Here is a 14,801-nt window from a genome sequence, read left to right as displayed (position 1 = left end):
GAAATCAACACCCCGCGTACCCGTCTCTGAACTCCGCTCTTGTCTGTTTCCTCCGCAGAGCTACAGTGAACCTGTTGACGTCAAGACCTCTCAACCTCCTCAGCTGATCAACTCAAAGCCGTCAGTGTTCCATGGGCCCAGCCAGGCCCACTCAGCTCTGTACCTAAGTTCCCACTACCACCAACAACCAGGAATGAATCCTCACCTAACTGCCATGCATCCCAGTCTCCCAAGGAGCATAGCCCCCAAGCCGAATAACCAAATGCCAGTGACTGTCTCTATAGCAAACATGGCCGTGTCCCCCCCTCCTCCCCTCCAGATCAGTCCACCTCTTCACCAGCATCTCAACATGCAGCCGCCCCAGCCACTCACCATGCAGCAGCCCCTTGGGAACCAGCTCCCCATGCAGGCCTTACACTCACCGACCATGCAGCAGGTAGGTGCCCACACCCCGGGCTCCCCTTGTTCCGAAGTGCTGGGGGGTGGGGGTCTGTGCATCCAGCGAAAGGGGCAGGGGGGCATGTGTGTTCCGTTCTGTTGAATGGAGAGAAAATGGAAGGTATTTGACCAATGTTGGAAAAATATAACTTACAGGCGGTGAGTTTGGGCAGCATTACATGATCACAGCAATGGATTGTGGCTTCTTTCCATGATCACCCTCCGGCTTCCGACCCCATCTCTAGAAATCGCACTTGTAATCACCCTCCTTGTTTTCTGCTTCTTGAGTGAAGTACGTTTATAATTTTGAGATGCCAAACACTGTTAAAGATTTCTTGGGGACTGAGGAATCTGCCTTTAAAAAAAAAATTGTTTGGAAAGTCTCGATGGGTATGCCTGTTGAGGCCAACGAATGCTGCAAAACGAAATCAGACCCACCGTTTTTCGATATTCGGAAATATCAAATTGGCACGACCTTAAAAGTACGAAGAAATGAAAGTTTCAACCAGTGTCTTATTTAAAAATGGGTATGTGGCTGCTGCATAAATCAGAAAACACAGGAAGTTTGAAAGCCTCTCTGCCTACTCCCCCAATTATTGAACCCGCTTGTGTGCAATCTTAGCTTGACTTTTCTTTGAAATCAAGTGTGCCTCTAGGATTTGGTGTTATTGGAAAATTTTTAAATGAGGATCAAATGGTACAAAGGAAACTAAATATAAAGCATTCAAGAATCCTGAAAACTTGCTTTGAAAATACAGACCAAGGTAAAAACTACAAATCACATCAAATTCAGCCAGCGCTTTTATAAGCCAATGACTCTATTATAGTTTCCAAAGCAATAACTAATTATGTGAACTCAGGCTTCTTATAGAATTGATATCTGGAATTGATATCTATAGAATTGATTCCTCTGTGGAATTTGAGTCTACAGTCAGACCAGAGTAGGGTGGAGAGGAGACAGAAAGAAGAATCAAATATATGTAGCCCCAAATTTATTTTTATTATTATAATTATATATTCGGATTCCTGAGAGCTGACAATAGCAAACCTTAATATATTACCTTAACTTATCCTTAATTTCAGATAATTTATAGTGCAGGAACTAGCATTATCTTCATTTTATAAGCAAGGAAACTCAAGCTTGGCAGAGTTAAGTAATATGCCCATAATGTTGGTGCTAGAATTCAAACCCGGTTCTGTTCAGAAATCACAGCCCAGATTCTTTTTTTTTTTTTTTAATTTTTTTTTTTAACGTTCATTTATTTTTGAGACAGAGAGAGCATGAACAGGGGAAGGTCAGAGAAAGAGGGAGACACAGAATCTGAAACAGGCTCCAGGCTCTGAGCTGTCAGCACAGAGCCCGACGCGGGGCTCAAACCCACGGACCACGAGATCATGACCTGAGCCGAAGTCGGACGCTTAACCGACTGAGCCACCCAGGCGCCCCACAGCCCGGATTCTTAAATGCTAGGCCTGCTGCCTCTCACTCTTAATCATTCTTTTTTTTTTTTTTTTTAATGTTTTCGTTTTAATTTATTTTTGAGAGAGAGAGAGCATGAGAGGGGAGAGATTGATTGGCGGGGGGGGGGGGGGGGGGGGGTGGGGGGGGACAGAAGATGCAAAGCAGGGCTCTGTCCTGACAGCAGGGGGCCCGATGCAGGGCTGGAACTCACAAACTGCGAGATCATGACCTGAGCCAAAGCCAGAAGCTCAACTGACTGAGCCACCCAGGCACGCCTCACTCTTAATCATTCTTATAGACTATTACCGGTTTTGTATTAGAAAGGCTGTGTCTCCTAAGAATTTGGAGAGTCTTTAAATTCTAGTTCATTCTCAGATTAAAATGGTAATAGCAAATGGACTCACCTCTTTACTGAAGTCTTCCCTGATCCCTAAGCCAAAGATATTGAGAAAGCTCTGATGGTTTATTACCCATGTTCAAGAATCTAGTCGTTGATTCACTAGGGAAGAAGACTGGGGAAAAGCCAACTCTTACCATCATACTTGTCCACAGCGGTGTCTGTGACTGGCAAGTGACATTCATAAGGTCAAATTTCCACTCTTTCTATCAGTCATCACTCACAATAGAAGGGCTACTCTTGGGTGTCCTTGCATTTTAATGAGCCAGTGGCGTTTGCGTAAAGAATGAATGGTTTGAGGAACACGACCTTGCGTCCTTGGGTTGACTCCTGCCAAAGGTGCTGCCTGGCTGAGGGCTCACGTTCTGCTCATGATGCTCTACTGCAGGTCAGTTTCTTCTCGGAGAAAGAGAGAGAGAGAAAGCACAGTCCCCTCCACCAAGGTGAGGGCTACAGCTCTGTTTAGAGAGGACACCCTTTTTTCTGATTTACCCACTCAGATGGTTCCTTTTTGCATGTATACAAACACCTCGGATGAGCTAGCTGTGATCCTGAGTAGTTTTCAAACATCTCAGAACTACATAAGGGCCACATGTGAAAACTCAGGAGATTTGTCTTTCTACATGGAGTCAGAACCGAATAGGAAAAAATAGAACAGATGACATTGGGCATGCTGTTCATCAATCTTTAAGTCAGTTCTATTAGTGTGTCTCAAAAAGTGTTCTTACTGAGATGGTAGGACCTGATTTCAATTTACATTCATAATAGAAGACACAAAGGCATGCACCCAAAACGGAGGGTAAATAGCCAAAAGACTACAGTGACTAAAATGCCTTTTATCCATGACTCGATCATGGTGGGTGAAATGAAACAATTGTTGAATGGGCAGGTGAACAAATGAGCAATTAAAAAAAAAAAAGAGTAACGGAAGGGTTTAAATATTAGGAGAAATTATAGGTTAGTTTGTAGAATCTCGGTTCTTTGGAAGTTTGGGGTTTTTTTTATTTCATTGATTCAAAAAAGATTAATGGAACCCCTAACCGGTGCCAGGCACTGTCTAGCCTTTGGAAATTGAATGATAAATGAAGACAGGTAATGAGGCCTCGGTCCCCCACGCAGCTGACATCAGAGTTGGGGGGCGGTTGTGGTGTGTTGGTGGTAATAAGATCCTGCGGGGGGAGAAAAACTGAACTGAAATTCAAGCTGCGGGCTGTGTAGAGAAATAGCAGAGCCTTCAGCTGCAGTGGGTAAGGGAGGCCCCTATGGAGGGCTCACACAGCCATGAAGGGAGGAGAGAAAGCAGCCTTTCTGAATCAGAAGGTGGAAAGGGGAGGTGGGACAACCAGCAGAGGGCAGAAGCAGGGAACAGAGGCTCTGAGGCTCGAGCTGGAAGGACCCGCCTGGGGAGGAGCGCGGCTGGTCCAGGACACTGGAAGGAGGCCAGTGGGGAGCACGGTGAATGAGGGAGAGGCATAGGGGCTGAGGTCAGAGTCACAGGCAGGTCAACGGACTAGGATCTTCAGGGTAGGGAGACCAGCAGCCCCAACAACTCGATACTCCTAAAATCAGGATCAGAAAGTCTGTCACCCTTGATGTCACTCAATTTATTACCATCACAACAGCCTGTCAAGGCCAGTGTTCAAGTTCTCAAAGTTGGTCTTTAGCCTGTAGTTGTAGAACCAGGTTGCGGATGAAACTCAACCTGTCCGATTCACCATCCAAACCACCTGTATCCGGAAGAGACTTGCTTCCTGGGTGTGGGGGCCATGTTCGCGTACTCAAATGTGAAAAGAAAAAAAAAAAAAAGAAAAAGAGAGAAAGGGAAAGCAAGTTAATGGCTACCGTATTTTTAATATCATCTCGTATTTCAGTATTACTTTGCCTATTTCACTCTCCTTCTGAAAATGAATATATCCTACAAAACCAATCGCATAGTCCACCAGGAAAAATAGTTTCATTTTTTTCCCCCTAGAACAATGTTTTATACACCAAGCCCATGGACCTGCTTTTTTTTTTCTTTTTTTCTTTTTTTCGGTCCGGTTTTCTTCCTTTATTTATTTATTTTTTTTTTCCTGTTCACTGTATTGTCGAATGAGGTCACGAGAAAAAAAAACCATTAATATCTGTCAACTTCCTTTATAACCTTAAGAAAAAATCTTTGTATGATATCACACAGACAGATTTTCAATTTCCTCGTGTAATAAACAGCTGCTTTAGGATTTGGGTGTAATTTAAAGGTTTAAAAAAAAAAAATCACATTGAGATTGATGAATAAATCAGTTGTGAAGACAAAAAACATTGATGCCTGTTGAAAATACCTCTCCAGACAGGCAGGAAATGAAATTAGTTCCCGGGAAAGTGTGGATATGAGGATCACTGTTCGGTTGTGCTACAGGCTTTTTAGGACTTGCTTTGGTAGAACAACAAAACCACTAGGGCTACAGAAATCTAATTAAAGAGCAAATGTCCCTTCTGACATCAAATCAATCTTTATCACGTTTTCTATTTTTATTTCAATCTGGCACCAGAAAATGAAATTTACAATTCCAGGCATGCTACAAAACAGTTGGTGATTTTTCTCTTGAGCATTAAAATGCAAAATATTCAGCCTTGCTTAATTAGGCCGCTAAGCAAACATTTTCCAAAAATGTGTATCATCATTGTTGTCTCATATTTACATCAATAGTCAAAACATACTTAGCTCTAGGTTCAACTTCAGCAGCTCTCTGTATAGTGTTCAGAAGAATGTTTCATTTTCCAGATCGAAAGCAAGTAAAAGAATGTTACTCCAGGCTCTGCCTGTATTGTTCTTGACCCTTGCTCGTTTTGATATTACTGATCTTCTTAAATTGAGGCATGGAGGTTGGCTGACTTTGAAAGCTTTGAACTTCGTAGATAACACCTAATTTGGGTTTTATAACCTGAAGTTACCCATTTAATCTTAAACTAATAGCCCGAGGAGTAGCGTTCTCCTCATATTCTCTCACCCAACCTTGAAGAACCATTCTCATTGGATGAGAATAAAGCGGTGGTGATTTCTGTTGTTGATTGTGTTGGCTTAGGTGGAAGGCAGTTGGCTTGTTTCTGTGTTTTGCTCTCTCGTTATGTTTCCATACCTTCAACTAACTCGAGATATTTTCAACTGCTCTTTTTTTGACACTTGTTTACTTTTAGGTTACGTTTTATCGGTTGTGCCAAAATCCAGTATGGAGAACTTTACATTAAAATGATAGGAAAGCCCCTGGCATTTACACATTTATACACCCCCGTGCCTTCCCGATGGTGGCCTGTGTTAAATTTTATTTACTGGAAAAGATGATTTACTGAGCCACTACTACAGAGTAGGTAGGCCCTGAGAATATCCAGTAAGCAGGGAAAACACCCTCTGATCTCAAGTCCCCATGGGCAGAGCCCTTAGCACAGGGGCTAAAATGGAAGTCAACACAAGGCTCCTCTCTCTAGGAGCTTTGTCCTGCTGTTTGCCCCGTATCATACTAGACACTAAGGAAAGAAGTCAAGAAAGCTGGACGGTCACCCCCATAAAGACAAGATTCTATGACCATAGTGCAGTGAATACATTTAATCAAAGCCAGTGGGACTCCTCATGTGAGAGATACAGCACTGTCTGGACAAAGAAAGGAAATCAGCCTGGAAAGGACTGGAGACACAAACATCCAGTTATACCTCTTAACTTTTCACCTTCCTATTTTAGAAAATGTTGATAGCTTTGAGCTGCAGGTGGTGTCTACACAAACATACTTATTGTCCACAAACCAGTTGTTAAATGAGAAAATACTCTGTTCCTTTTAGTCCGTGTGAGGTCGAGTAGTCAGGCTGGCTGAATTCTCTGCTTTTTAATGGTGTGCCTCTAATCATCCAAAGGTTTGTCTTTCATCTACGGCTGTGGTGGGAGTTGGTGTGGACATTGGCTTGAAGTCTTTATCATTGGAATGGAAAATAAATTAGTATCTTAAAACCAAAATGGAGAACTGAAGACATTTGATAATAGGTACTTGGAGTGTTTACCCGAGACACTGAAACATGAATCAAGGTCTAAGGAAATATCCTTAGTTAAAAATCAATCCTCTGATCATTCTGCTGAGTTTAAAAAAAAAAAAAACAGTAAAAACTCAATATTATGCCTTCCAAAGCTCCCTGCAAGTAAATAGGGAGTGATTCATTTTTAAATCTCTTGATTTTTTCAGTGGTTAAAAACCATGCATGATATCTGCAGCAGAAAGAGACAACCACGAGATTAATTAAGTTGCTTTTTTGGTCATTTCCAGCAAAGCTTGCTTATGCTGCTCTTGAATTCACCAGATAAGCTAAAAATAAATCTTAGTGTATAATGCTTTTTGTTTACCAGATATAGCTATATACTTCAGAGAGTCTGTCCTTGAATTTTTAATAGCTTCGCAAGGATTAAAAGTCAACACTTCACCATACCAGTGTATTAAGAAGAATCTTCCTGAAGTCGATTATTATTTGGCAGCTAATAGACTTTTCAATTAAAAAATATTTGCTCTGTCTTACACTTTTCCTTCTCTGTGTTTTCCATGGCAAGTTGCTTTGAATCTCTTTCCTCATATTAGTCCAACAACTGTTAAAAAGCTTTGGTTGAAATTTTTTAGCTGAGAAAGAAGCACAAATAAAAGAAGCAGCAGATGGTCCCTTTGTGACTGAATGAAGAAAACGGGTTTTGAGAACAATATGTGAATAGGTGTAGTCTAATAAAACACTCAGCCACCTGCTGCCTGAATCCTTCAAAAGAGATTCTGTTGCATATTCTGGGGATTAACTATTAATGTATCCTTAGGTTTGATAGAAAACATAAACCGAGGGACCCTTTTGCTTTGTGTTGATTGAGTTGGCTTCCCCGTATTTTAAATTGTTCCTCAATTCAATTTATCTGCTCAAGAGTGTAATTAAAGGTTTTCTAACACGTGGCTAAATGAAGGAAAGGTAAGAAGAATAGGGTTGTGGGCACTTCTTTTCTACCTTTGTTTTAATTTTTCTGGGCCCTCTGGATACGTTTGCCCTTGCAAAGACACCAGCAAGAAGGCCCTAGTGTGTTTGCAAACAATGGATAAATATTTACGGCCTCCTCTTCTTAACGAGGCACTTTGATCCTTATTTGTGGACTTGCTTTCCCTTTCAGGGATTTACTCTTCAACCCGACTATCAGACTATAATCAATCCTACATCCACAGCTGCACAAGTGGTCACCCAAGCAATGGAGTACGTGCGTTCTGGGTGCAGAAACCCTCCCGCCCAGCCGGTGGACTGGAATAACGACTACTGCAGTAGTGGGTAAGTGGCGGGTCATCGCCACCTGCTGGTGGACAGCTCTCATAGCATGCTTGGTGTCCCCTGCTCCCGAGGGGAGAGAGGGCAAGAGCCATCTTTCTTCTTCCCGCTTTCTAAAAGATGATCTGGCTCTCTCCCACTCTAACCAGATCATCTTTTAGAAAGCGGGAAGAAGAAAGATGGCTTAAAAACGGAGATCCCTGTTCCGTTTAACTGTATACTTTCCCAGGGCCCAGCCCCATCCCTCAAGCTAGAACAAACAGACGAACCTCCCCCACGGTCGCCCGTAGCACTAGCCTTCCAACAAGACACGGCGTTGTCTGTTTTCTCTTCACACAGGGGCATGCAGAGGGACAAAGCGCTGTACCTCACCTGAAAGTCTGAACACCTCTTCTTTCCACTGAGGAATTCAGGGAAGTCTCTTCACCGTGGATTGCTTTGTACAGTCAAGGCAGTTCTCCATTTTATTAGAAAATCCAAGTTGCTAAGCACTTAGGACCATTTGAGCTTGTGGGTCACCCACTCTGGAAGAAATAGTCATGCTTCTTTCTTATTTTTTTAATCCCTTCTGGACATTGTTTTTCTTCTTCCCTGAAGGAAATTTGGACCATTCAGATTTTATGTTGGTTTTTTGCTGTGAAGTGCTACGCTATAGTAACTGCCTTAGCAACTGTAGATGTCTCGGGTAAAAAGTCCTGGATTTTCCATTGGTTTTCATAATGGGTGTTTATATGAAACTACTAAAGACTTTTTAAATGGCTTGATGTAGCAATCATAGCAAGTTTGTAAATAGCATCTATGTCACACTCTCCTAGAGTATAAAATGTGAATGTTTTTGTAGCTAAATTGTACTTTGAAACTGGCTCCTTCCAGTTGATTAATTTCACAATAGGGGTTAAATTGGCAAACATTCATATTTTTACTTCATTTTTAAAACAACTAATAGTTCTATATTTTCAAAATATTTGAAAAAAAAAAACGTATTCCCAAATGATTTTAATTTAAAAACAAATTGGCTTTGTCTCATTGACCAGACAAAAAGAAACTAGTGTTAAGGGAAACGCGAACACATTTATTTTGTACTGCAGAAAAATTGCTTTTTTGTATCACTTTTTGTGTAATGGTTAGTAAATGTCATTTAAGTCCTTTTATGTATAAAACTGCCAAATGCTTACCTGGTATTTTATTAGATGCAGAAACAGATTGGAAACAGCTAAATTATAACCTTTACATATGGCTCTGTATTATTGTTTCTTCATACTGTGTCTGTATTTAATCTTTTTTTATGGAACCTGTTGCGCCTATTTATGAAATAATAAATATAGGTGTTTGTAAGTAAATTTGTTAGTATTCGAAAGAGGTTTCTTTGATGTTTTAACTTTTGCTGGCAAAAAAAAAAAATTCACGCTTGGTGTGAATACTTTATTATTTAGTTTTTACAGTGACATGAATAAAAGCCAACCTACTTTTCATTTTAGCAGCAAATTAAAGTCACCCATCCTTATTTCTACATTTCTTTGGTTGATGCAAACAGAAAAACTGATATTTAAGAACTTCCTTTCTTCGTACGCTATAACAGAGAATTGCCCCAAACGTCACACAAACTCCAAGACTAAACAGATGGGTTCTCTCTCCGAAAAGGGTTGCTTCTTGGTTCTCAGCTGGTTTTAGTCAATTCTGTAAATGCCCCTCCTCCAAAAAAAAAAAAAACAAAAAACAAAAAACAAAACACCTGCAGTCCAATCAACTAAAATTCCTCAACCTGCATGCTTTTCACAAGATCCAGAAAACACTTAGGAATTAACGCAAGGATGGGAGGAAGGACGGGGGAAGCATACTGTCAGGAATATGTCTACAAATGAAAGGTGAGTAACCAGAAAGCAAAAAAGAAAAGGGAAGCATTCCAAATCTGAAAGCTATTGCTCGAAATGGAGATGCGTGTTGTCTGTCCTGCCTCCCCAAGCTACTTCTGTTTCCTGAATTCCTGAGTCTTCCCAGAGAATTCTGAGGGTACTAGAGATTTGCTAGGGAACCAAAAGCACTGAGAATCTGGCTGAAGGTTGGCAGAGCTTTTGCATCAAAAAGAGCTAGCCAATCACCCCCCCGACAGGGGATTGCTTTAAGAAAGCTAGTCTGGTTGGAAATCAAGAGGATGGCTGGTGCGTCTTTCATGGAATGTGTGAAATTAACTTAGCACCTTAACAAAATACAAATAGATGCATTGTGTAACCCAGTCAGAATGAAAAAGCCAAAAGGTATGCTTGCTTTGGAATGATTTTAGGCATTGTACAACCTTGAATCACTTGAGCATGTAATAACTAATAAATAATGCAGATCCAATGTGATTATTAAAATGACTGTAGCCGAGAGCTCTAATTTTCCTGTCTTGAAACTGTATAAGGACTCATGTGATTAAGTTCACAGTTTATTGTTTGTCTGTTTAGTATTTTAGAAATATACCAGCACTACTAATGACCTAATGTCTTTTATTTATTATATTATGATAAAGTAAAATTTTCACTTGCATTGTCTAAACCGAGAAGGTGATTACCGGGATGAGAACCACCACCTTTTGACTTTGTCAGGCAGTCTGTACAGAGAAGTACAATGTTGTTTACAACTTTTCTAGAGCAGGTGTGCCACCAGGGTAGAGAGAGTGTTAAAACTCAATACCAAAAAAAAAAAAGGAAAAAAAAAAATGTAAATAAAAGAAAATACATCATAAATAAAAATTATTACCATGAGTGACCATATTCTATCTGGATATCCATCAGTCTCTAAAGGACACCCAGTCAGATGACAAATCCCAAGAAAAATTTCATGGCAGGAGTGATGAGGCCCAGTAGGGATTAACGCCTGCCGGGCCACAGATGTTCTTTCCAGAAGCACTGAGAATGCCCTCTCATCCACCTGAGCGCTCGTACTGTCAGGTGTTGCTTGAGAAACCTCCACCTCTCTGGGTGGCTCAGTCGATTAAGCGGTTGAGCATCCGACTTCGGCTCGGTTCACGATGAGTTCGAGCCCTGCATCCGGCTGTCTGCTGTCAGTGCAAAGCTGGCTTCAGATTCTCTGTTCCCCTCTCTCTCTGTCCCTTCCCCGCTCGTGTGCTCTCTCTCTCTCTCAAAAATAAATAAGCTTAAAAAAAAAAAAGAAAAGAAAAGAAACCTCCACGTCTAAGGAAGCCGGCATTCAGCCTGGGCACAACATCTTGTAGCTTGTGACTCAAAGGGACAGTGATGGTATACACCGAGTCCCTGCCATGGTGCTTCGCAGGGTTCCTGGACCTCAAAAAAAGTCATTGTGGGAAATTCAGCACTGCTACTGAACCTGTAGTATCTTTACCAAAATACCAAAGTCAAAATTATAACGAATTAGAAAAGAAAAAACAAAGTGCCCCGGTGGTTAAGAGAGGGTTGACCTGTGTCTGTAGCATACACAGGAAAGAATCCTTCAAAATCCCAATTCCCAGGGCGCCTGGGTGGCTCAGTCGGTTAAGCCTCCGACTTCGGCTCAGGTCATGATCTCGCAGTCCGTGAGTTCGAGCCCCGCGTCGGGCTCTGTGCCGACAGCTCGGAGCCTGGAGCCTGTTTCGGATTCTGTGTCTCCCTCTGTCTCTCTGCCCCTCCCCCATTCATGCTCTGTCTCTCTCTGTCTCAAAAATAAATAAACGTTTAAAAAAAATAAAAAAAAAAACAAAATCCCAATTCCCATGTCCAGTGGACAATGGAAAACTGGTCAACTAACGACTTCAAATTAGGGAACATGGCTACGAATGAAAGTTGGTCTCTGTGATTGTTTTCACCTGTTGCTTAAAGGGACCAAACCCATTGGAAAAAGGGCAGGAGCGTCCACGGGGAGCCTTGGCTGCAGGGAACAGTGTGTCCTGGCTGGATTCATTACTAGGATTTTTTTTTTTTAATTTATAAATTCAAAATTAAAAATCAGCACATCAGCAGCCAGTCTCCTTCTTCCCATGGAGCTTTCACCTTTTGCCAAAGAGTTGCCCTACTCAAAAAGACAAATTGATTGAGTCGTGTGAAACTGTCAATATTTGACCCTTCACCTCTAAAAAATAGCAATTGCGAATGGTTCCACCCAATGTGTTTCAGACCTGAAGATGATGGGGTTGGGGCTACAAAATTAGATACAATGTCACACGAAATCAGCAGTTCTTTACAAAGTCCCAGGGGCAGGTACTCAGAGAAGTAATCACTTACGGGTGTTTACAAAGTGCCCCACTTCAAAGCAGTCACAGCTACATTAAATTAAGAATATTTTAAATTACCAGATCCCAGTAAATCCCAATAAACATCCTCCAAGTTTTTGTTACACACAGATGTTCTTTTAATGTTTATTTGTGGAAAGGGAATTAGGTCTTCACTTTGTCATTTCGTTCACATTTCTCGTGTTAAGGTAACAACAGAAACGCAGAAATTCATCTCTCTTGCTGGTGACTGAACATTGACGTAAGGGCAAGGCAAGATACGGAATTTACATCATAAGTTTAACCCCCAAATGCTTACTGTACTGAGTCACCTGATGGGTGAATTCATGAGTCAGTCACCCCACAGTACAGGCTTCTCCTTGGTTTCCTACAATAGAGTAACCTCCTAACTTCCGAAGCAACTTGGAATGCCATAGCACATAGTAGGTGCACAATCAATGCAATGGCATGTGGAGAGATGAGTGAAACATCGCAGACTGTCCTCAACAGGAGTTGTGTGATGTTTACTTGATGGTTTAAGAGCTCTTTAAATATAGAAGGGCATGAGATATTGCAGACAAGCATTAGGAGTGATGAAGAATGGAAAATTTTCATGAAGAAATCTAAGCTTACGAAGAGAAAGAATTTCAAAGTGAGTCGTGCCATTTTTTGCGGGGGGGGGGAGGGGTCTACATTGTCAAGCAAGAGTTTCTAGTTGCAAAAGTAAAAAAAAGACACACTAGTCACATCGACAAAAACAGAAGCAAAGGTGAAAAAAGGTGCTGAACAAGGAGGAGTGTGGAATGCAGGGGAGAAGTTTCAGGAGACGGGTATGGAATGCTAAATTAAAACATCGATGCACAGTATGCTGAACTTTCTTTTTCTGATTGCCAAGTGCTAGTATGACTTGATGAAATAAGTAAAGGACCGTATTTCCTGGACTCTGCCTAAATTGTGCCAGGCTCAGAAGAAGTGGTCCTAGCTTTTTTAAGACTCTCAAGAGAAGACATGGAACCAGGCACCATCACGGATCAGCCTTCCCCAACCAAAAAGTTTCCGAATCCTTACCCAAGACTGTTGCTTCGAGAAGGGGCGTGGGGTGCGGGTGGGGGTAGGGGGGCTTCCTGGCATCATCACTCTCAAGAGAGGAAGGAGGGAGGGAGAGTCTCCCCGAACCAGCAGACACACACTTCGCGATACACGTGCACACAGAGACACTAGACTTTGCCTTCCCATCTCTGACTTAGTCAACATGTTCCCCCGTGGACCCAGGAACAGAGAACACTGTTACCTGTCAACTGCAGAGCTAAGAATCGAAGATGGAGTTCTCGTTCTGGGGCCGGGAGGCAACAGACGACGCGGTCGTGTTACGGTTCCTCGCTGGCCGCGGTGGTGCCTCCTTAGAGGAGCCCACCAGCCTGAATCCTATGACTGTCCTGCTTTCACATTTTCTTAACGGCTTGCTAGCGAAGACATCCGAAAAGGAAATTTCATTCACGCTGACCTGAGGCCAGGGAAAGAAACAAAAAACAATACAAAAAACACAGTGACTGAAAAATAAAGTGGAAAGACTTATCATTCTACCAAAGAAGGAGAAGGAGAAGGAGAAGAAAAAGGAAGAAGAAGAAGAAGAGGAAGAAATCCTTTAACAGAAAGACTACAACCCAAACTACAGTATTTTCAAGGCCGCAGAGTCCCTGTTTGACAATCGTGTGTTTACAACGAGCCTAAGCATAATTGCTCTGATGGGCTGTCAGGGAAAAGATTAATTTGGCAAAGATTAGTATTGACTCGCTGTTTATTAAGGCTTTTAAACAGCTGTATCTGGCAGCATTCCTGTAAGTGCCTGTCATATCTGAAAATCAGCCTCACACCCTGGTGCTCGCCAGCTGTTACTAAACAATCTTCCACCACTTTGAATGTCTTTCTCTAGGCCAAACAGCAAGAGCAAACTATTGCCAAATTAGCCCTTTTCTCCTCCTGTCACTTCTTTTTTTTTTTCCCCCCTCTCTGAGGTGGGGGTGGGGAGCTTCTGAACGCCGAAATGTCAGCTCGTGGCGGCCGATGGCTTAGCTGATAAGAGCTGCCGGAAGTCAGTAGGTGGTTTGGGTGCAAGATGAATCCACTCCCCACATGGAGAGTGGCAGCGCTGTGAGTCACCTCACGCAGACAACAAAACCACAGCCTGCAACTGTTACAAGGCAAAAGGTTTTAAAGACAGTTAGAAAGGGGGCGGCCAGAGGTTCGGGGCCCTCAGATTTCCAAAACGAATGTTTGGTCTCCTCAGGCCGGCGCTTGCCCAAATCCGGGGCAGAGCCCGCCGGGTGGGGGGGGGGGGGGGGACCCTCGCGGAAAGTTCGGGAGCTGCCTTTGGTCTTTATCGTGGGGACTGAGGTTGCTCCCTAGCACTCCGAAAGTGCTAGGAGGTGCTAAGAGGACCAGTCACTTGGTAAAACATGCACCTCGCGTTTTGATTCAGTGGAAACCTGTAGAGTAAGACGGGTTCGGATGGTTTGAAGTCTGGAAAAAAAAAAGGGGGGGGGGGGGAGGGGGTGCAGATGGAGTTTTGCACTGGAATAAGACCTAGCAGTTTCAAATCCAAGTACAGTCATAAAGGCAGTGGAAAGAATGACATTCCAATGTAGTTAGACATCAGGCTATAAAGGCCCCAGTGTTATGGGGAAAGTCACATTAGTCTTTCCAAAAGGACTGCTTTTCCGAGGATTAATCTCAACCTGTTTGAGTTGCATCAGACTGAAATAAGCTGTCAGAGCAGCTGCAAAAGAATATTGTCATCTCTTCACCCACGCTGGCACTTTCTGTTACTCCGCGTGCGGTGGGGGGAGGGGAGGGAGTTGGCCTCCGGGGCCAGGTTTTTCTGGACGGGCCTTGAAAGCAGGTGTTTGTCAACGTCTGACCTCCGAGTAACATTGTTTTGAAGTCCCGGCCGTGGATGCCGTCTGATGCTTGACGTGGGAACTGGGATCACACCC

General features: G+C 42.6%; 1 protein-coding gene across 2 annotated transcripts in view; it reads left to right on the top strand.

Annotated features, from left to right (window-relative positions):
* The window catches only part of TOX (thymocyte selection associated high mobility group box), a 308,626-nt gene extending 299,537 nt beyond the window's left edge, over positions 1–9,089 (top strand). For both annotated transcript variants that reach the window (XM_043601128.1, XM_043601129.1), the window contains 3 exons: positions 59–436; positions 7,456–7,607; positions 7,944–9,089. In XM_043601128.1, the coding sequence (XP_043457063.1) occupies positions 59–436; positions 7,456–7,607; positions 7,944–7,980 (567 nt within the window). In that variant the 3' untranslated portion in view covers positions 7,981–9,089. The remainder of the gene's footprint in view (positions 1–58; positions 437–7,455; positions 7,608–7,943) is intronic.
* Positions 9,090–14,801: the final 5,712 nt, after the last annotated feature.

This window comes from Prionailurus bengalensis, chromosome F2 (assembly GCF_016509475.1).
Source record: "Prionailurus bengalensis isolate Pbe53 chromosome F2, Fcat_Pben_1.1_paternal_pri, whole genome shotgun sequence".
Classification (NCBI taxonomy): domain Eukaryota; kingdom Metazoa; phylum Chordata; class Mammalia; order Carnivora; family Felidae; genus Prionailurus; species Prionailurus bengalensis.
The sequence above is the reverse complement of the archived record's forward strand: the minus strand, read 5'-3'. Positions and strand labels throughout refer to the sequence as shown.